Source organism: Lampetra fluviatilis, chromosome 35, assembly GCF_964198595.1.
Source record: "Lampetra fluviatilis chromosome 35, kcLamFluv1.1, whole genome shotgun sequence".
In the NCBI taxonomy this organism is placed as follows: domain Eukaryota; kingdom Metazoa; phylum Chordata; class Hyperoartia; order Petromyzontiformes; family Petromyzontidae; genus Lampetra; species Lampetra fluviatilis.
Window position 1 is genome coordinate 10,396,100 of NC_136309.1, and position 21,528 is coordinate 10,417,627.

General features: G+C 45.6%; 2 protein-coding genes across 2 annotated transcripts; both read left to right on the top strand.

Moving 5' to 3' along the window:
• Positions 1-8,791: 8,791 nt before the first annotated feature.
• On the top strand, positions 8,792-9,925 carry LOC144944711 (cysteinyl leukotriene receptor 2-like). The gene has a single exon (XM_078873068.1). The coding sequence runs from the start codon at positions 8,792-8,794 to the stop codon at positions 9,923-9,925; it is 1,134 nt and encodes a 377-aa protein (XP_078729194.1).
• A 9,047-nt stretch (positions 9,926-18,972) lies between these two features.
• On the top strand, positions 18,973-20,168 carry LOC144944712 (lysophosphatidic acid receptor 6-like). Its single transcript, XM_078873069.1, has one exon. The coding sequence runs from the start codon at positions 18,975-18,977 to the stop codon at positions 20,166-20,168; it is 1,194 nt and encodes a 397-aa protein (XP_078729195.1). The 5' UTR covers positions 18,973-18,974.
• Positions 20,169-21,528: the final 1,360 nt, after the last annotated feature.

Genomic DNA, 21,528 nt, shown 5'->3' on the forward strand with positions numbered 1-21,528 from the left:
GATTACGTCGACCATGTTTGGATCGCTTCAGATTTCGGGGAAATGTGCGGAAGCGGACACCACAGAGCTACTTCTGAAATCCCTTAAAATAACCTTTGGTTCACCCAACTATGAGCCGTGTTTGACTAAGTTGGGGTTTTTTATTATGGTAATAATAAAAAAAGCGTGTAATAAAATGCAACTCAATTTTACTGGTTACAATACTACATTATATCATTAAAAATAAATATATATTTGAAAAAATTATTTCGGCTTGGGTCTAATTGTCCACGCTCAACTGACGTTGGCTGTAAATCACCACGGCCTCTTACATTGTGGCAAGCTTCGGGGTCACTTCCTAGAGTCGTGGGGTGTTTTTCCATTACTCGTACGGTACATTTCATTAAAGCGTGTTTTAAAAAAAGTATTTTAATTATTACTTAGTTTTTCTCTCGGGTATTTGAATCATACTTGTCAGTCAATCCCTTATCAGTGACTACCTTATTACAGACCAATTCAGGCCTTATCGATTAGTCACCTTATTGCGGACCAACCTTATTGATTAGTCACCCGTGCCCTTATAAATCTCAACGTTAATCCAACAAAGTCCCATCACAAGGGATACAAACAAATGGACCACACATTTTTGTTGCCCCTATTGAAACGGCTAAACGCCCTATGGACCTAAACCTCAATTTCCCTGTACAAGAATACGGCTAAACCGTATGGGTTGACACGGTGTGATTGTATTATTAACGCGACGATTCAGGTACACAACACAGATGGACATGAAGGGGGGTTGACACCAGCACAACCGCACATTACGGATTGCAGTTGCAATATAAACATGTCTATAACCGTATGGTATCTTCTTCCTAAGCTCTGATATCCCTGTAGGAGATGGGGGAAAAGTAGTGGGGTGAGTGGTTAAGTGCCTCTCATGAGTGCTCTTTAGAATCAATGCCCACTGGAGGAGAGGTGATGTTGAGTCTAAATGTGGAGGGAAAAACCGGAGGACGCGGAGAAAATCTACGCGGCCACGGGGAGAGAGACACGCAAACGACAAATACAGGGTGCTTCAAAAATGTTAAAACTTATATGGGAATATCGTTTTGAATGGAAAAAGAACTGTAACATGATAACAAATGCACGTTTATAGCTTCAAAAGTCAGAGTCTCCACTTGTTCGCCGTCATTGTCAACATATGCTTGAAATCTTCTCCAGGTGGTCTCCAGAGCCCGGAGGCACATTGCTTGTGGTGTTGTTGCAAATTCTCAGAAGTGTCAACATTTTTTTAAGCACCCTGTATACAGCAGGCATCAGGGTCGAGATCGATCCCGCGACCTCCTGTATACCGGGCGAGGAGGTGAACATCTCACCACCGTGAATGGCAGTCAAACTGATATTAATTATCAGAGCTGGAATTTTGCTACATTAAGTGCAGAATCAACATGAATCAACAGACTAAACAGAGAGGCATGAACACAAATATAGACATGCCCAAGTGGTTATTGAGAGGCAGAAATTATTGATGAGAAAAGAGACAGAGAGACAATGGCATACGGGAGAGACACAGATGCCACATTGTATATAAGGCACAGAACTCGAGATTTGCCCCCCTGCCCATCTGACAATTTCTGGTCCCCATGTTGATTTTGGTCTACTTACCCGACACGTTTCAGACGAGGGCCCCAAATGTTCTGGCGGATTTCACTTGAAATCAGAAGTCTGGCCGAGCGGAACTATATCACCAAACAAGTCAGACGAACATTTTGTGAGGGGAAGGGGCATTTAATTTTATATTTAGTTTAACATTTAGCATTTAATTTTGTCAACTATGAAGTCTGCACATTTGACTTACGAGCGTTTTCTGTGAAAATCTCTTATTTGGACGCGTTACTGGTTAGGACCTTTATCACGTAGGCTTTCGCGACCAATATCCATAATACTGTACAGGTTTTTTTGGGTTTGGTCGGGTAAATATGTGACGCGATTTAACCCAAAAAAAACTGCTTAACTCACGCGATGAATTTCGATTTAAAGCTTTCGTGACTGCAGGGATTCATCTTCTTGGTTCTTTCGGTAAAGTCACGTAGAAGGGAAGTAATAAAATAATAAAAATTAAACATAATAAAATAATTCTCACGACGTTTCGGCCACAACGCAAGCAGCCGTCTTCAGGTGACTCGAGTAACTCGAGGAATATTGGATACTCAAATCCTTTTTTTATTACCAACTCAAACAATGGCGGAGCCAGGATTTTCAGGTAGGGGGGGGGCAACCCCTCCAGCGATGAAAAATTATAGGAGTTGTTAGTAAGGACTTGTCCTTTGCTTTTTATTCGACGTGTGTGCGGGTCGAATTCGAACCATGTGCGATCAGCATCACGCTCGCTGAAGGTGAATGCCTTCAGGGAAGTCGTGTACTGTATACGCAACTGCGCACAATTATGTAAGTCACTTATAATTGCTTTGCCGTTACTTATTTCCAATTATGGACTCAGACTATTGTCCTATCATCTCATAGAGTCCCTGGCGCGTAATAATATGCTACACAGTGGCAGTGGGGGTCGCAGAATGCCGATTTATTACTAATAAACCCCAATGATCTGATCGAAATTGGGGATTTCGATCGGATCATTGGGGGGCACGTGCCACCCAACCCCCCCCCCCCCCCACTGGCTCTGCCAGTGAACTCAAGCTGTCCTTCGACTCCAGTTCAGCCCAACTCGAGTTGGCTGTCCATGGGAACTATTTGATGAAAGTGTAAGAGACGCAGCGAGAGATTGGACATATCGAGGTCTCCTCCATCAGGGGCACTTATTTGTCTCTCGTCCTGCTCTGGAAAGCTAGAATCTTGCCAGAACACTCCAGAGTTGGTGGCTGTGGGTGGCATCGCATTTGCAATTAGAAGCCTGGAGAACTTCTTCACAGTTCAATTTGTCCACTCCTACAGAGCTCACTTTATGCGGATTGTCTCAGAATTAGTCATATACATATGTATGTTGAAATTCTCTGACGAGGGGTGATGGCACTTCTGTTGCAAGAATTGTGAATTACCACGTCATCCCGAATTGCGTTTTAAATTGAAATTGCAACCATGGATCGTGACATTTCGTTGAATCGCTATGGAGGAAGAGGGGGTGATGATTGTGTTTCCACTCCTGTAACTTCTTGTACTATGCCAACCTGCTACCTCTGTCTTGATAACCAAGCATGGGCCACCTAACTAATTCAGTGCATCCCTTACATGTCCGTGAAAAATAATTGTGTACTATTCCTAATAATAAAATATACAGTATATTCCTGAGATGCTACTAAAGCTGCAGTTTCATCTGTGGTGTCACACTGGAGAAGCCAATAGACTGCGTAGTTTTTCTTAGTTCTGCCGTGTAGCTCAACGAGATGTTTGTGGGTTGTACTGTGTGATCGTCGGCATGATGTCCAGAGTTTTGCTTCCATGTCTTGGTATATTCTTCAGGTACTGAATTGAAGATGCTTCCAGCAGGCAGAGCAAAACGTCGGACTTCTGTGTGTGTAATGACAGGGTGCCACCTGTCTGCCTGGAAGGGTAATCACGGGTATGGGCAAGGTTATGTAACAACTAATCAGAAGTGGGGCGTATCTGGGTTGAAGGGGTAGTGGGTCCAACTGAGTCACAGACGTTGTTCCTTTTAGAGGCAACACTTTTACTTGTAACACTGTAACATCGTAACACAACGGGGTAACTGCCCCTTTACCAGACTACGGCGAGTTACTGCTACGAAGGGTCGATCCCTCACTCGGGCCTCCGACCATGTAGTTGCCTCGTCAGACGGAGAGCTTCAGCTTGAGATGTAGAGCTTCCCGCTTGTAGATGTTGAGCTTCCAGCTTGTAGGTGTAGAGCTTCAGCTTGTAGAATGCAGCAACCCCGGTCCCTCTCAGGGACCCGCCTTATATCCCTCTCCGTTCGTGGCCGCTCCACCCTCGGCCCCGCCCGCCTTCCCGAACATTCTCATTCCCTCTCGATCATTTTTAAGAGCTCTCTCCGGACACGTGATCACCCCTTAGTCCCCCCACCTGGGGCCCCCTGTATGGACATTCCGGATCACGTGTCTACGGGGTCAACCAGAGTGCCATGGCCCGGGGCAACCCTGCCCCTGGGCTGACGTTCACCCCCTCCTCCTCGGGGGAGCCCCCACCACACGCTGTGCGTGGTGCCCGCACTACCCCAGTGCTCGCCAAGCCCCGCTAGGGCTGGTGCTACACACAGCCACCCACACGGTGCTGTCCCCGCTAGGGCTGGTGCTACACACAGCCACCCACACGGTGCTGTCCCCGCTAGGGCTGGTGCTACACACAGCCACCCACACGGTGCTGTCCACGATGTAGGAAGATCGAACGGCACGACCCTTCCAGGCCGGAACCATACAGTGACATCCCCGATGTCATCGGCAGAGGTGGGACAAAGTCATTGCTATGCAAGTCCAAGTCGAGTCGCAAGTCATCAAATTCATGACTCGAGTCTGACTCGAGTCCAAATCACATGACTCGAGTCCACATCTCATAGGTGGGACAAAGTCATTGTTATGCAAGTCCAAGTCGAGTCGCAAGTCATCAAATTCATGACTCGAGTCTGACTCGAGTCCAAGTCACATGACTCGAGTCCACACCTCTGGACTCATCGGGAACCTGAGGCGTGACCAGAGGCGGGGCCTGGCCACGCCGAGAGGTATATAAGGGGGATGGAACCGAAGGTTCAGGGTTGTTGCAGGGTCCCGGGTCCTGGCTGCGTCGCTGCTCGCCGTCATCTCTCTTCGTCGTCTGGCCGCGTGGAAGATCCTCTGGACGGCTCCCATCGCCGTCAGCGTCACACCAGTCAGTCAGCTGTGTGGTTGGATGTAGGGGATGGGACTATGTAGAGAGGTCAGCTGTGCGTAGCTAAAGCAGAGACGTATTGTTGTGCCCAGTGAAAAGAGACGTGTATATATATGTATCGGCCTGTGTTGTGCCCGGTGTGAGAATAAATAAGAAGCCCTCTACACGACGTGTTTCAGAAGTCGTTCATTACATATGTACTGTATGTATGTTGAATTTATTTTGTTCCGTACGTAGCCAACCGTGCTAATCGGAGGTGCTGGTGGGTGAAGGACAACAAACTAAACACGGCTAACATCACTGGCGAATGATGGCTCAATTCAGTTCCTAAAGAAGCTCCCAGCACAGGGAAGTGAAACTTTAAATACATTGGAGAATATTTATGTCCTTGAGAACGAACGCAGCAAAACACCGATCATAGCTGCATTTCACTTAAATGTCAACAGGAAATTCTGCACGGAAAATGAAATTCACTCTCAGACCATAATTTCCATTCACCTTCTCATAAAATATGTATAAATAGGCAACGTATGCGTTCAGTTTACCTGTTATCCAAGTGACAACAGAAATCCTGTAAGTATGATGCTCCGTTAAAACATCGACGCGATTACATTCAGCGTATCAATTTCAACTCGTTTGTTTATATTGTAGACCCACTGACCTGAATGTATTTATCGTTGTCATTGTATCTTTAATTTGCACTTGAATATCATTTTTAAAACAATGCAAATTTATGGTCTAAAAAGTTATTTTTATAATAACCTAGTTCGTTGAGTGTATAAAATGTGTCGTAACCCTCCACACCCGACACGGCCAATCAGCAAAAAAGTGTCACGTTGACAAAAGACACATTGTTCACTACTTTAGCCCACCGGTGTGTTGAAGAGTGGGCTAAAGTAGTGAACTATTTGTCTTTTGTCAACGTGACACTTTTTTGCTGATTGGCCGTGTCGGGTGGTGGAGGGTTACGACACATTTATAAATAACGCGATCTAACCCAAAAACGTTTATAATGAATAATATTGGTCGCGAAAGCTTACTTGTTAAACTGTATAAAATGAGTTAAATATGATTACATATACAGTATTACAATATGACGTCAAACACAAACGATATATTTGGATATTAGAAGCGTGGCTATCATTTGGATGTGACGACTGCAGGGCTTGCCAGGTGTTGAAGGCTTTACGATGCAAGGTGATGAGGAGTTGGCAAAGTTGAGTGTCACCCCCGCTCGGCACGGTTAGCTTCGTACGGTGTGAAAAGTTCAACATGCATGTTTTTTTCCTGGTTAGCTGATTTCCTCCCACATACTAAAATCTCATTATTGTCTTCAAAATTTGATTATTTGATGATACTGCCTCCTGATAAAATGATAATTCAGTGATAGCTGAGTGCAGGCATGCACTGCAAAGTGCGTTATTCTCATACTGAATTGAAACGTTCGTGACTGCAGGAATCCACACTCTTTGCTTATTTCGGTAAAGTCACGTAGGTAGAAATAAAACAAAATAAATCACGACGTTTCGAACGCAACACAAGCGCCCATCTTCAGGTGAAAATCGCGATAGCCGCGATGTCTGCTGCCAGATATATTTTGTTTTATTTCTACCTACGTGACTTTACCGAAAGAACCAAAGAGTATATTATAATACTGTTGAGGTGCGAATTGAGACCAGGATTGCATTCTTAAGTGGATTATGTAAAAACTGTTAATCAAGATTTTTTCTAAGTTACTTCTTATCAAGCCCCAGGGCATATAAAGTTCTCTCTCCAACTCTTATCTCTCTATTTGGCCTCACTATGTACGGTGAAGAAGGACCATTGCCCCAAAACGTCACCTATTTTGTTCTATCTCTATCTTTATAAGGCGGTGTTATTGAAGAATGTGTAGAGATTTTATTCTCTCATGAATGACAATGGTCAGCATTTCAATACAAGACTCTGCTGATAGAGAGAGTAGTGTGAGTCATTCAGGCTTTGTGGGTAAATTATTAGCGAATGTATGATCATCACAATAATGACATCGGAGAGTGGATTTCCACGATTAACTTAGAGGGCTCCAAATTGAATGAACACCGCCCCCTTCAAATGTAAGCGGGGAAAATACTTCGAAGTCGCTTGATTTGGCCTTCACGTGGTCTGTGTTTCAATCAAAGCATTTCTTTTGGGCACAAACACATTCCTTCTCCGTCATCCATCATCGCCGTTTGTGATAATGCAGCTGACCAATTGAGACAGCCTACTAACCTCCATCCTCAAGGACCCAGAGTTGCAAACATTAAGGTGCTTCAATTATACTTTTTTTTTTAAACAGTGTACATGCGTAACAGCGGCCCTCTTTGTACGATCGTGTTATCATGTGTGCATGCAGACGTGTATTGTATTACAAAGTGGCGTAACCGTGTAAGTATTTAATACACGTGTCATTTTATTTGGTTTGCGGTACAAGTGCCAAGTTTAAGCAACCTCTGTCAGCATTCAGAGGTCAACATTTCAAATCCAGATAATTGGTCTTTCTAACGAATTAAAACTACAGATGACCAGTATTTGTATATAGTATACAGAGTATGTTTTATTTTAAATTACTCTTTCTCTTCTAGATTTGAAGCTTTCGTGACTGCAAGGATTCATATTCTTAGGTTTTTTCGGTAAAGTCACGTAGGTAAAAAATTAAAATGAATAAAAGTAAAATAAATAATATTTTTATTTTACTTTTATTAATTTTAATGTAACTTTTATAAATTTTAATTTTAAATAAATAAATATGATTTTTTTTATTTTTTACCTACGTGACTTTACCGAAAAAACCTAAGAATACTCTTTCTCTGCTGGTGAATTAAACCACGGGTTCTATTATGCCATGGTTAGAGTGTGACACTATTCAAATGTTTAAATGTTGTGGGTTCAACTCCCACACAGGCGTTACCGCTCCGTGGAAAGAATTGATTACCGCATTATGGAAAGTAAATAATGATTATCCACTGCGGTAATTGTCCCCCCTCATTGACATGTGGAAATTCAACAGGTGCCCCACGATCATGGAGTAAGATGGATACGATTGTAAAGCATCTGTTTGACATCATTTACAGCATTTTGTTAATCCACTTCAGAATGAAGGCCTCCCAATGCCATGTCGGTCACGAGGATTGTGTAATCATATTTGACAACGTTTTGTCAGTGCAGCTGACAAGTTTAGACATCGCTCAGCACTGATGTTGGAGGCCGTCCATAAATGACGTCACGCACCTAGAGGGGGGGTGGGGCAGACATTTGTGACGATGTGTGACGAGGGGTGAGGGGGTGTTTGAGAAATGTGACGTCACATCAAAATGCGCAACTTTAAATAAATATAGACAACACGTTCTACTTAATTAGACTTTTAATAAATGTTTTATCCTACAACATCAGAGTGCAGCGGCACATTAAATACGCACTACAATGACAATAGTTTCAAGCGATTTGAAGCATGTTTTATTTTAAAAATGGAAATATGGTTTTGGTGGGGGGCAGAGCTTTGTGACGTCATATTTGAGGGGAGGGTCTGACTTTTCGTGACGCGGGGGGGGTCAAAAATCGTCCAAAATCGCGTGACGTAATTTACGGACGGCCCCATATCTTCAGCTGCACACCCTTGGTAACCAGGTTAGCATCTGTAGATGATGAGCCCGGCGTGATGTTTGCAGTTAAGTGGACACCGCACCTCCAGAGATATCCACGCTGAAATCCCCTGACGAAAACGGCACCTGCTAAGATGTTAGACTATCCAGTGTTTAGTAATTATCAGGAATAACCCACCACCTCGGCTGCCCTTGTGTTGCATATCCCTTTTCTGCTTCTTCTTCAAACGTATGATGCATCGCTAATTTTTACTTGCCATTCTCATACGTAAAAAGAACGCGTGTTCACCGATTTCTATTGAAATTTGCAGGCGCGGGTGAACAAAGGAGCGATTATGCCATTTCCCGATTGCACCAACTACTTGAACAACTCGAACAGCTCGGCACCGAGCCACCACGAACAGCACAGGGTGCACTCCGCCGTGTTCCTTGTGATCGTCGTCGCCGGCCTGCCGGGAAACTTCGTGGCCCTCTTCGTTTTCCTCTTGGGCAAGAAGAGACGCAACGCCGCGCGGTGCTACTGCATCAACTTAGCAGCCGCCGACCTCTTCTACGTCCTCATGCTGCCCTTCCGAATAGCATTCGACTTCTACGATTTGAATTTGCTCCCGAGCAAATCGTCGTTGTGCCAGCTCTGCTTCTACATCTTCTTCGTGGCGATGTACAGCAGCGTGCTGTTTCTGACGGCGATAAACATCAACTGGTACTTGGCGATCCTGCAGCCCACGCGACAATGGAAGAGGACGAACGTCAGGCAGGCCAATGTGGTCAGCGTCGTCATTTGGGCCTTCACGGCACTCTCCAGCGCCTTGGTGTTTTTAGAAGACGTTGCCATGCCGGATCACAACGGGGGGTGCTTTGATCTACAATTATTGTTTGAGTTGTACGGTCTGTCCACTGTCGTTGGTTTCATCATTCCCCTGGGCGTCATCGTGTTCTGCTCCGTGTCTATTCTCCATCGCATGAAGGTGCGGTCACGGAATACCGGCAGTCAGTTGAGGCTGGAATTGATGAAGAAGATCAAGGCCATCACCACTTCGGTCTTCACTTTATTTATCGTCTGCTTCCTACCGCACCACGTGATTCGATTGTATTATCTGCACATCTACATCAATGCGAGAGAAGACGATGCTGCAGCCTGCGAGTTGGCGATCCGTTTAGAGCCGTACTCTCGGGCAATATCCTGTCTCACCGTATCTCACGGGCTCTTTAACCCCGTGGTGTACTTCTACCACAGCAGGCGATTCCGCCGATTCTTGCGCAGCAAGCTGCCACACGTTGGCAAGTCGGTTTCGCGCAAGCCGAGCGTTTCCATCGAATGGACGGACTTGACGTTCCACAATTCACAATACGCCGGAGGTCCGCGCGTAACCATCGAATGCGCCGTCGCCGGACCCGCAGAGGCGCGACACGTGGTGCTGATATCGCAAGAGGAGGACGTGGAGGACGACACGGAGTTGCGTGAATAAGGAGGCTACTGTAATGGTTCGTGGGAAACCCACCACGGAGCCGTTTGCTGGGCAGCCGTGTCTAAATATAGTTGCAAATATCTAAATTGCATTATTTTAAGATTAACCTGGACATACCGTTCTAGATTTGAAGCTTTCGTGACTGCAAGGATTCATACTCTTAGGTTTGTTCGGTAAAGTCACGTAGCTAAAACATTTTAAATTAATAAAAGTAAAATAAAACAAATTAAAAAATTCACGACGTTTCGGAAGCAACGCAAGCCTCCGTCTTCAGGTGGAACCGTCACAGCCACGACAGCTGTATCAAGTAAATGAGAGATCACAAGAAATACTACCCCCGTATATATAATGGTTGAGGGGGGAAGGGCCAGGAACAAACCGCACCTCTCCATAACAAAGGCTCAGTCCTTTGTTATACAGTCTACTCTTGGTCTTAAGCCTCACCTTACCATATTAATAAAAAGTGTGCCGTTCCTGGCCCTTCCCCCCTCAACCATTATATATACGGGGTAGTATTTCTTGTGATCTCTCATTTACTTGATACAGCTGTCGTGGCTGTGACGGTTCCACCTGAAGACAGAGGCTTGTGTTGCTTCCGAAACGTCGTGAATTTTTTAATTTGTTTTATTTTGCTTTTATTAATTTTAATTTTTTACCTACGTGACTTTACCGAAAAAACCTAAGAGTATGAACATACCGTATTTGTTTTGCTCACCTTGTGTAAAAAAAAACTGCCGTATAGTTTATTTGTAAAATCGCAATCGTTACTGTTAATGCCTTTATGGGATGTTCGCAACGGCTTTTGGCTAACCGTCGAACAAAGACGGTCACTGCGTCGCGTGCATTCAGATGCACTTCTGCGGCCGTTTGGAAGCTCTTCCTTCCGATGTTAGATTAGAAAGCCACTGGGGCTATGCACTTTAAAATCTAGATTAAAAACGTATTTCTTTAGAACTGCTTTTTGCGTGTAATTTGTTATCCTTCATATACTTTGTTTTTTTCGGTAAAGTCACGTAGGAAAAAAATTAAAATAAATTAATTTATTTCAAATTTTCACCTACGTGACTTTACCGAAAAAACCAAAGAATATGAATCCTTGCAGTCACGAAAACTTCAAATCTAGAATTGGTGTCCTTCACCCACACCTCCCATGAGCAAGGTTGGCTACGTACGGTGCGAAACTACCTCGCCTGGTATGCAGGAGGTCGCGGGTTCAATCCCAACCCTCCCGCCTGTATATTTGGAGTTTGTATGTTATCTCCGTGGTCACGTGCATTTTTCTCCGGGTCCTCCAGTTTTTGCCTCCACACTTAGTAACATGCGTTTAGACTATTTGACTGCTATAAATTTAAACATGATTAAACCACTTTCTGGAGCTATCATTTGTGGCCAGGTCGCTTATAAAAAATGAGCGAAATAGCTCAGTGGGCCTTACCTGATAAAGTAAAACATTGTTCAGTTTTCGTTTAGTTTTCATTTGGTTCTGATTACAGTCATCTGGATTTTTCCCGATCCGTAATCATATTGGCTGTTCTTTGAAGCACGTATTTATCACTGTTTATTGCTGCATCATTATGTAAAAGGTTCTCCCCTTTAATTCCCTTTTTCCTCATCCATATAGTAAAATGTATGCCATCTACTCTACCCTTTCCCACTTTCCATTGAAGTTTCCAATCGCTATTCTAATCGCCTGAGATGTACACTGTTGATAATTGTTTTTTTATCATATTTTTTTACTGGCAAATGAGGTTCCAATGATGTACACTGTTCTTTTGCCTTATTTATCTCCTCGTAAAATTTCCGCAAGTTCCTCTTCCGAATGTTTGGCTGTAGGTGCTTACATTGTGCTTGAATGATGGAGATGTTAAACGGTTTACATTTCAATTTGACAAGCAATCCTTCTATGAGGCGCTGTAAATTAGCAAAGCCAGAGCAGGGCTCTGGCTTTGCGGTGTTCAAACTTCTCAGACGCGTGCACTCACTGCTGAATAGAGTACAATAATAACTTTCCATCGGTTGTAAAATGTCCACTAGCTTTCCAATCTGACTTCAATTCGGTCTTAAAATATCTATACCACGGGTCGAATGCCACCCGTTCACTCGTGGCAGTTTCTACCACTCTGTGAAACTCCATCCACGCCAACTTTGACATTTATATTTCTGCTTCTGGCCATGACTTCCTTGGGCAAACACAGCAGTGGTTTGCTATGGCCTTCTGTCAGGTTATTTATGGATTTACTCTCGTTCACAAGCTACCCCGCAAAGTTGAAATGATGACGCAGCTGAGTGGGCGTCGTGGTTGATGAATGCCAATGCAGCCGAGCCAATGTAACGGTTTAAAATGATGACTAGGCTGAAACCAAGTTCCATTTCAGATGGCGATGCTGTTATTGATCAGGTGTCGTGGTTGTCTCAGTTTGAGATAATGCACAGGGGTCGTAAAACCTCGTGAACTGCTTTGTGACGTTATTTATTAAGGACCGCCGTTCCGTGTTCACACGCATTATGGCTCTTGAAATATTGAGTGGTTTTTTAACCCAATTCCTATTTTAAAAAATGGCTCTTCTTGAGATTTTGGTTGGCGACCACTGATAATGCAGCTGAATTGCGGCAGCCGTTTGCCCCAAGAAGGCAGCACCGTGGCAGCCACTCTCCCGGGAGCAAACGTACAGGCGCAGCTCAACACTCGCACTCTCCGCGGCCGCGAGACGTCGATGGGCATCCTCTCCATCGCCACCTTCGCCGCCTTCTTCATCTCCATCCTCGTCACCACCACGCTCCCCCAAGGCCACGTACAGCGCCCTCACCAAGTACACGCTCGCCATGAGGGCGCCGCGGTGGCGAGATGTTAACTGCCTCGCCTGGTATGCAGGAGATTGCTGGTTCGATCCCAAACATGATGCCTGCTTTCGCGACCAATATCATCCATAATAGAGGTTTTTGGGTTAGATCTAACCCAAAAACCTCTCTTATGGGTATATATTTGGAGTTTGCGTGTCTCCCTCCCTGTGGTTGCGTGGATTTTTCTCCGGGTCCTCCGGTTTTTCCTTCCACATTTAGAATCAGAAAGCATTTAGAGTATTTGGCTGCTATACATTTCCACGTGATAAGCCACTTCGTTGAGCTATCATTTGTGATAGCCAGCCCGCTTCTGAAAAAATACCTATGTAGCTCAGTGGGCCTTACCTGGTTAAATAAAAATAGTACATAGTGTATTGGGGCTTTGGAGACCAAAAACGTGACCTCCCCCCTCCTCCCAATGATGGCGATGCACGGGCCAGTGAGAGCAATGTGAAAAAGAGCTTTATAGCTCATCGGATTCCTCCAGTCTAAATAAACATTCTGATTCTTTATTTATATACCGGAGGAACCCGATGAGCTGCGAAAGCTTTCTCACAGACGTCCAGTACAAGTCTGTCCACAGTCGACGCAACTGCCACCCATGACTAAATAAATACATTTAATTACATGCAAATAAAAGTTGATTGGAAGCCTTCGTGACTGCAGGAATCCATATCTTTGGGTTTTTTCGGTAATGTCACGTGGGTACCTACGACACTTAACCGAGTAAGGAACCTACGTGACTTTACCGAAATAACTAAAAAGTACAAATAAAAGTGCGTGGTTGTGCGTGCCTGTGCTCAGCAACATTTTCAGAAAGGGGATATTGATAGCAAAGTGGAAAATTACCACGAAATTGTAAAAAAAACCCAAGAACACCCACAGTTTCCGCTCGAACACGACCAAGATTAAGCAGTAATCAAACTGCACGGCTGCGGAGAGCTACGAGGTGAATGGTTGGAGAGACGGTAGAGGCTTAAGGTATGTACCGACTAAGGTTATTGCTGTTATGTCCTTTTTCTGCAAAAGCGCGATTTTTGCTAACAGCAATATCTGTGGCACAGGCCAAATTACAATTATAATAATACAAAGTGTTCACGAAATATCCAAAACATCAACCCTCTCTCGCATCATGTCCACTGTGGTGGACTGCAATGATGTATATGGCTGCGATGAAATTAAACATTCAACACGTTTGAGTTGGATTCCTTAGGCACTTAAACTCACATTAAAACCTTTACCAGCTCGCGCGCGAGAGCATTGCATTATTATATGTTCACGACACTTAACCGAGGAAGGAAAATTACAAATTGTTGGTGCTGTTTCCCTGAACACAGTACTGTACTTTAATGATGCAAATGTGTCTGTACAATACGGAATCATAATGTACGCAATCGACCACACACCTAGTTTTGCTTGGCTATGTAAGTGTTGGTTAAAGCTAAGTTCTCTAAACGAGGGGAAATGTTCATCAGAGAATATCAAAAAAGCTAAATATTAAATTGGTATGATGGTTTTATTCTAGAAAAAATAGCGCTGACCATGCTTAAACTATGGCTAATTGTAAGATAATGACAATATACCAAGGCCGTAGCCATGGAGTCAACATTGGGGGACCAAATCTTCCAGGTTGTCTGGGGGTCCCAACCCAGAAAAATATATAAATTTAAAAATGAATTTCCAGCCTAAAATATTTTTAAAAATGCATTAACACATGGGATGGACTTTTTATTTATTTTTTACAATAATGTCTAATAGTGTATTGTATTACATTGCTCTGTTTTTATTTTTTACCATTTCCTGTTTCATTGTATGTAATGGCCGAGATTAGGGATTAATAAAGTACAACCATAACCACAATCATATAAACAGCAATCTATGCATTGATTTACATGAAGACAAGTCCAGATATTGTGGCCAAGGTTTAGCAAATTGTTGTTTTTATTTACATAACATAGCAATTTTTTTATAGCAATCTATTGGGGGGGGACATTTTGAGCATATTTTAATATACAATGAAGAAGTGGGGGGAGGGGGGAAATGGGGGGGGGGTGGTCAGGTATAGTTCAGATAACATTCACCACCGATGTAATAAGCCACCTCCTTGGAATTGAACCTGGGTCAACAATGGGTCCATATGCCAGTGTGTAAACCACTGCACCACCACTCGTTCACAACATTCAAGATGCCTTCAGCGGACCACGCTGTGAGGTTCGACATTAAGTGGCGATCAAACCTTCTGAGATATCCAAACTGAAGCCATCTCGGGCTCAAGAGCGCTCCCCACCCAGTGTACGGCTTCTCGCACGAACAAAAATAACAGTTTATTCATTACATCATTTAGCCTCAACTTAGGTTGTCATCGGCACTCGCCTCAACTATGCAGTCGAAATGCACTTTAACCTCATTTTGTACGATTGCATGTAGCCGGGTCACGCCAAATATGAGGAGGTGCAAGGTTAAAAAAAAGCACATCATCTTTACCAGAGTTGTGCCAACGGTACAACTCTGAAGCGGTTTTGGAAGATCCACAGCGTGGCGGCAACAATTTCACATCGGCGCTGGTTCGGCGGAAGAAAGCGAAAGCGCGATCAAAAAGGCAGTCAAGAGGCCGAACGATCAAAAACACGACGGAGGACGACAACCAATAGGAACGGCAACCAATGATGCCCCACAAGTTAATAGACCAAACGATGGGAGCACAATCAGAGTCTTTATTGATACTGCAGGAGGAATCCGATGAGCTATAAAGCTCTTTTTCTCACATATGTCCAGTAGGGGCACGGGGTCAGAACGTTAGAACAACAAACAACACAAAAAGCACGAAAGGGAGTGCAAAGTATAGGAAAGGTAAACAAATCACGAAAAAAATACAAATAAAACTAAAATATTTCATTTTATCAGGTAAATCTCACTAAGCTATGAGCTTTTTCAGAAGCGACCTGGCCACAAATGAAGTGGCTTATTGCGTGGTGATGCAGCCAAATACTCTGAATTTGATTCTAAATGTGGAGGGAACAACCAGAGGGCCCGGAGAAAAAACTCCACGCGACCACAAAGAGAGAGACACGCAAACTCGAAATATAGAGCAGGCGTCAGGGTCGGGATCAGGATCTAACCCCCATCCTCCTGCATACCAGGCGAGGAAGACAACATCACGCCACCGCACCATTGAAGCTCCCACTTGTACGATCTTCGAGCTTGATAGTTGAATCAATGAGGAAAGTTGCTTAAATCCCTCACTGCCCACTGCCCACCTCTATCCAGCCAGATCCATGAATGGGTACAACACAGTCCATCGGCAGGTCGCGTATGGTGGGGTAAACCGTGGGCCATTTTCACCGGCCAGTGTGGAAGAGTAGGCCAAATACCCTCCAGAGGGGCTCTCTCCAGAGCGTCCTCTAACAAAGGGCCTCGTGCCGCCTGAGTCGTGAGGAAATCATCCGTGGCAGTGAACTTTCCGGGAAAGAGGAAGTGCTGGAGGTTTTGTCGTGAGCGTGGTGGACTGCGTGGCTGAAGCATTATTATCAGGAACGGCGCTCAGTGGGGGAAATGCGAATATAGATTTTATCAGCTTTGGGCGTTAAGGTTGCAATCTGTGGCTCTGAGGTGCCCTGCGATGAAATTGTGGTCACGGTTAGGGGCGCTAACGCCCGCGACATTTTGCAGGGCTGCTGTAGAACGTGGAAGTGAGCGAGCACAATAATGTTGGAACATGCCTCTGAAATGTCACCGTCGAAGTCACCCCTGAGAAGGCAACTGATCTCCCCACGTCCCAGGCCTGCTCGGTGAGCATGCCGTGGAGGCATCGCCACCACTTCGTGGCAGATATACATTTTTTGTGCGTGAATCCACTCACGTGCTGGGATTTTTCATGTTCATTCCCATCTGTCCATCTGGAAACAGCGATTGGTTTTTTTACTAAAACTACAAAATACCTGGACACTAATCGCTGCCAATCTCACCACACAGCTAACCAGGGCCAATTCCTAGAACTGACAGTGGGCACTCCAACCTCCGCAAAAATGTGTACTGACTACATGCGTATGTATGTATCTATGTGTATGTTGAACATTTGGGACAGTAGGGGACACAGGTGGTGGTGCATCAGCCAGTCATCTCAGTCGACCCATGGCACCTGGGTCTGCCCCGTGACCTCCTGCCAGCGGGCGTTCGACACTTCACGTGGCCTCAAAGTGCACATATCCCGGCACAAGCGCCGTGGCGACGTCACCGCCACTTAGTGGCGAATGGCGGATGTTGTTGGGCTTCTTTCGCACCGTACGTTGCCAACTCTGCTAATCGGAGGTGCGAGAAGTTGGGTGACGTTTACGGTGACAGTGGTGGTGAGGAAGCTGGATTTGCCATGATATGACGATGCTACAGCATATCGGACGATGTAAAGTCTACAGACATTGTATCGTCCATTTTGCAAATGGAGGGAGGAGGTCCTGGAGAGTTTAGATATGAGGATAATGAAAATGCGCGAATGATTACAAATCCAAAGTGCTTTAAGGAGGTTTTTTGGGGTTAGATCGCGTAAATGTGAATGTGTCGTTACACCCGCCACCACCCGGCACAGCCAATTAGTAAGGTTTGTCACGTAAACAGAACGTGGCCAATTCGTTACTAGTACAGCACACCGGTGTGTTGGAGAGTACACGGTGAGATTGAATTCGTGGAGTCAATGATGACGCAGAGATGGGCGTCATCAACATAGACACTGGAGATCTGCTTTGTGTGTTTTTTAGTTTGTTGTCCTTCCCCCGCACCTCCGATTAGCACGGTTGGCTGCGTACGGTGTGAAAGAAGTTCAACATACATACGTACGTACATGCAGATGGTTTTACCAAATGGCAGCAGTTGATTTCACAATAGCAGGGGGTCAAGGATGAAACTTAATGGGACACCATTGCACAGGGGTTTTTGAGAGGAAAACAGTCCACGTGTGGAAACGTAGAAGGAGCTGTTTGAAGTGTAAGAGTGGCACCGGGAGAGACACCTGCACGCTTATTCAGACTCTTAAAGAGAATGAAGCAGTCAGTGATGTTGAAAGCAGCAGAGAGAATCGGGATCATGGAAACCCTAAAGGGAAAGGAACTCCAATTAGCATGGTTGTCTACGTACGGTGCTAAAAAAGTTCAACATACGTACGTACATTGGAGAGGTGGGAGCAGATGACTCCTTCTGGAGCATTTCCAAGGAAATCCACAGTGGCGACGTCGCCTAGATCGGTGTGAGTCCTTCCCCCCTGCCTTTGTTCACCCAGATGTATAAATCGGCGAGTCTAGGTGAGGCGACCGGCAGGTCACTTGTGGTAGAGCAAAGCCTGTCTTCAGAGACACTTGGCCGATGTGGAAGACCAAGGGAATTCCCACGAGAGGGCTTCTCTGTCGTTTCCTCTATTGGATGCCCATCCGCCAGCATTGGGTGTAAGCAAGCAACTGCAGGGCTGCGACATTTCCCGTGCGTAGAAACTAAACTATTTGTTTTATTTTACCAGGTAAGGCCCATTGAGCTACTCAGCTATTTTTCACAAGCGACCTGGTTATCAACAAATGATAACGAAGTGGCTTATCATCACGTGGACATTTATAGCAGCCAAATACTCAAACAGCATGGTGGGTATTACTCTTTGGTTCTTTCGGTAAAGTCACGTATAAAGATAAAATTATAAATTAAATACTAGCATGCGACGTTTCGATTGCAACACAAGCAATCATCAGGTATAAATGAAATAGAAACACAAATCTAGTATACTTAGAAATGTAATGTAATACAACAGAGAGTCGGATAACATAACAGTCAACACCCTAACTGGTTGATTACGTTCTTCCTGAGAATGCTAAATTTGAGAGAGAGATAAAACACAGAACCAGAGACATATAGACAGACATATAAGCAGACAGATATCACAGAGATACATAGAGAGAGACAAACATAGGCACACAGAGAAACCACGCCTCTGTGTCGAGGCCTTAAATAAAGAGAGGGGCGGTGGCGGAGAGAGCATGGTGGGTCTAAACGTAGAGGGACAAACCAGAGGACCCGGAGACAAATCCACGTGACCACGGGCAGAGAGACACGCAAACAACAAATATACAGCAAGGAGAGGTAGCTAACATCACCTGGCCACCGCGCACAAAACCGCTGCCTTTTCCATTGTCCACTTTTGCAGAGGATCTCCACCGCCGGGGCACGTGCGGGAATGACGATGGGGACGCCGACGAACGCACGCAACGCGTCTCACTGCGGCGTGGACCACGACGACAGCTCGCACGTCTACGCCGCGGTGTTGATCATCATCGCCGTCCTGGGACTGTCGGGGAACAGCGTGGCCCTCTTCGCGTTCATTTTCCGGCTGAAGAAGCGCAACGCCGCGCGCTGTTACTGCATCAACTTGGCTCTGGCGGACCTCTTGTACATGCTGACGCTGCCCCTGCGTGTCGCCACGCACCTGCAGGGCGGCAGGTGGCCTTTCGGAGAAGTCGCGTGCGCCCTCGTCTTTTACGTCTTCTTCATGAGCCTCTACAGCAGCATCTTCTTCTTGACGGCGATAAGCGTCAACCGCTACCTGGCCGTGGTGCGCCCCATACAGCAGTGGCAGGACGGCAGCCGGCGAGCCAAGATGCTGTGCTCGGGGATATGGGCCTTCACGGCGATCTGCGCCTCACCCTATCTCCTCAAAGGCACGGACACAATAGGGAAGGACGCGGTTTGCTTAGACCCCCAGGTAGACTCCACGCTGAGGTTCGTCATGAGCAACGTGTCCTTCGTGTTGGGGCTCATTTTCCCCCTGGTCATCATCGTGTTCTGCTACATGTCCATCCTCCGCCGCTTCAACCTGGGGCCAACAGACGGAGGATCCAATGCGAGGGGTCGGCGGGGACGCGAGAAGATCAAGGCCCTGGCCGTCATCATCATCGTCCTCTTCATGACCTGCTTCGTGCCATACCACGTGGTGCGCACGGTCTACCTTTACTTGCGGATGAGAGCCAACGGGCAGAGCGACGCCGGGTGGTACTGCCAGCAGGCCAACCAAATGAAGCCCCTGATGGGAGCGCTCATTTGTTTCGCCGCGGGCCACGGCTGCTTCGACCCCGTCGTCTACTTCTTCTACAGCAGACACTTCCGCAGCTTCCTCGGGCGCATGCTGCCCCGCAGGAGAGGAGCGGTCGCGCGCGATCCCAGGGCGGCCGCCGTACGCGGAGACGCGACGTTCACGAACTCGCGAGCGGCCGCCTCGCGCGACAACGCGGACTCCACCGCCGTGCAGGACCTCAAACCCAGGGGGGGCCCATCGGGCGAGGACGCCGCGTTGCCGCCGCGAGGCAAGAGGGATCAGCTTCAGATCACGGACAACAGCCCGAGTAACAGCTTTCAGAGTTTCACGGACAGTTAAAAGAGGTCGTTAACGCGCGCACGTGTTGACGCTGAAATCGCAATTGATGTTTGGGGCCGTCCATAAATAACGTCACGCACCTAGGGGGGGGGGGGGGGTCAGACATTTGTGACGATGTGTGACGAGGAGGGGGGGGGGTTTGAGAAATGTGACGTCACATCAAATTGCGCAACTTTAAATAAATATAGACAACACGTTCTACTTAATTAAATAGACGTTTTAATAAATGTTTTCTCCTACAACATCAGAGTGCAGCGCCACATTAAATATGCACTACAATGACAATAGTTGAAAGCGATTTGAAGCATGTTTTTTTTTCAAAATGGAAATATGGTTTTGGGAGGGGGGGCAGAGCTTTGTGACGTCATATTTGAGGGGGGGTCTGACTTTTTGTGACGCCGTGTGATGGGGGGGGTCAAAAATCGTCCAAAATCGCGTGACGTCATTTATGGACGGCCCCTTTGGGCGAGGCCACGTAACGGTCAGGCTAAAATTTGTTTTCGTAAATCGCCTCCGCCACCTGACAGCCAAGTAAATAATTAAGCTGCCGCGTGGTGCACAAGCGTTTAGCAAAGCGGCTGATTGTCATGATTTCAGCTCATTCACCGGTAGGTTACAGAACAATCCTCGCAAACACATCCAGCAGAGATTCGATGTTTCGTTTTGAAATTACGTCAAGCAAGATCCGGGAAGTAAAAGTAAACAATCCAGGAAGTCCTTGTCACTCGAGTTGAAACGCTGACAACTGGCGCGTTAAACGATGTTGCGCCACTTGACGATTCAGTTGTGTTTGGCTGTGATAGGTGGTGGAGGGGTTTAGCAACACAAATTTGGTCAGATGATTTTGTGATCTAACCCAAAAGTGTATATTTTATCATAACATAGACTGTGAAAACTTACATGTTATGCGTGGATACGGTGTATATTTTTATTATGATTATGTGACATTAGATGTTTTCTATTTGTATGTATATTTCAACCAGCAACAGCATTGAACACAATGATCAATGTCCAGCAGCAACTATTCAATGTCGCCTGTCAGATGTGTAAAGATGATCCGTGTTTTCTTCACAGCTGGAAACAAAGGAGGCGATCGAGATCAAAATATTTTTTTAATATTTGTTTTTATCTTTTATTCCTCCTACAGTTGAATTATCTTGGGGGTTCCAAATTAATGTATTAATTATAAAGATTATTTGTCTGCATTTACTTTAATTGGATAAAACCGCACAGCAATATTGCTCCCTACTGGCAGACTACACCTGCCTGTGAAACCTATAATTACATATGTTTTAATTTTACCAAGTAAGGTCCACTGAAACGAAACTTGCGACCTGAGTTCGTCTCCCGGCAATGGCTT

What these genes read in the sequence shown, in the direction of transcription:
- LOC144944712 (XM_078873069.1), top strand. Translation starts at nt 18,975, where the DNA reads ATGACGATGGGGACGCCGACGAACGCACGCAACGCGTCTCACTGCGGC.
- LOC144944711 (XM_078873068.1), top strand. Translation starts at nt 8,792, where the DNA reads ATGCCATTTCCCGATTGCACCAACTACTTGAACAACTCGAACAGCTCG.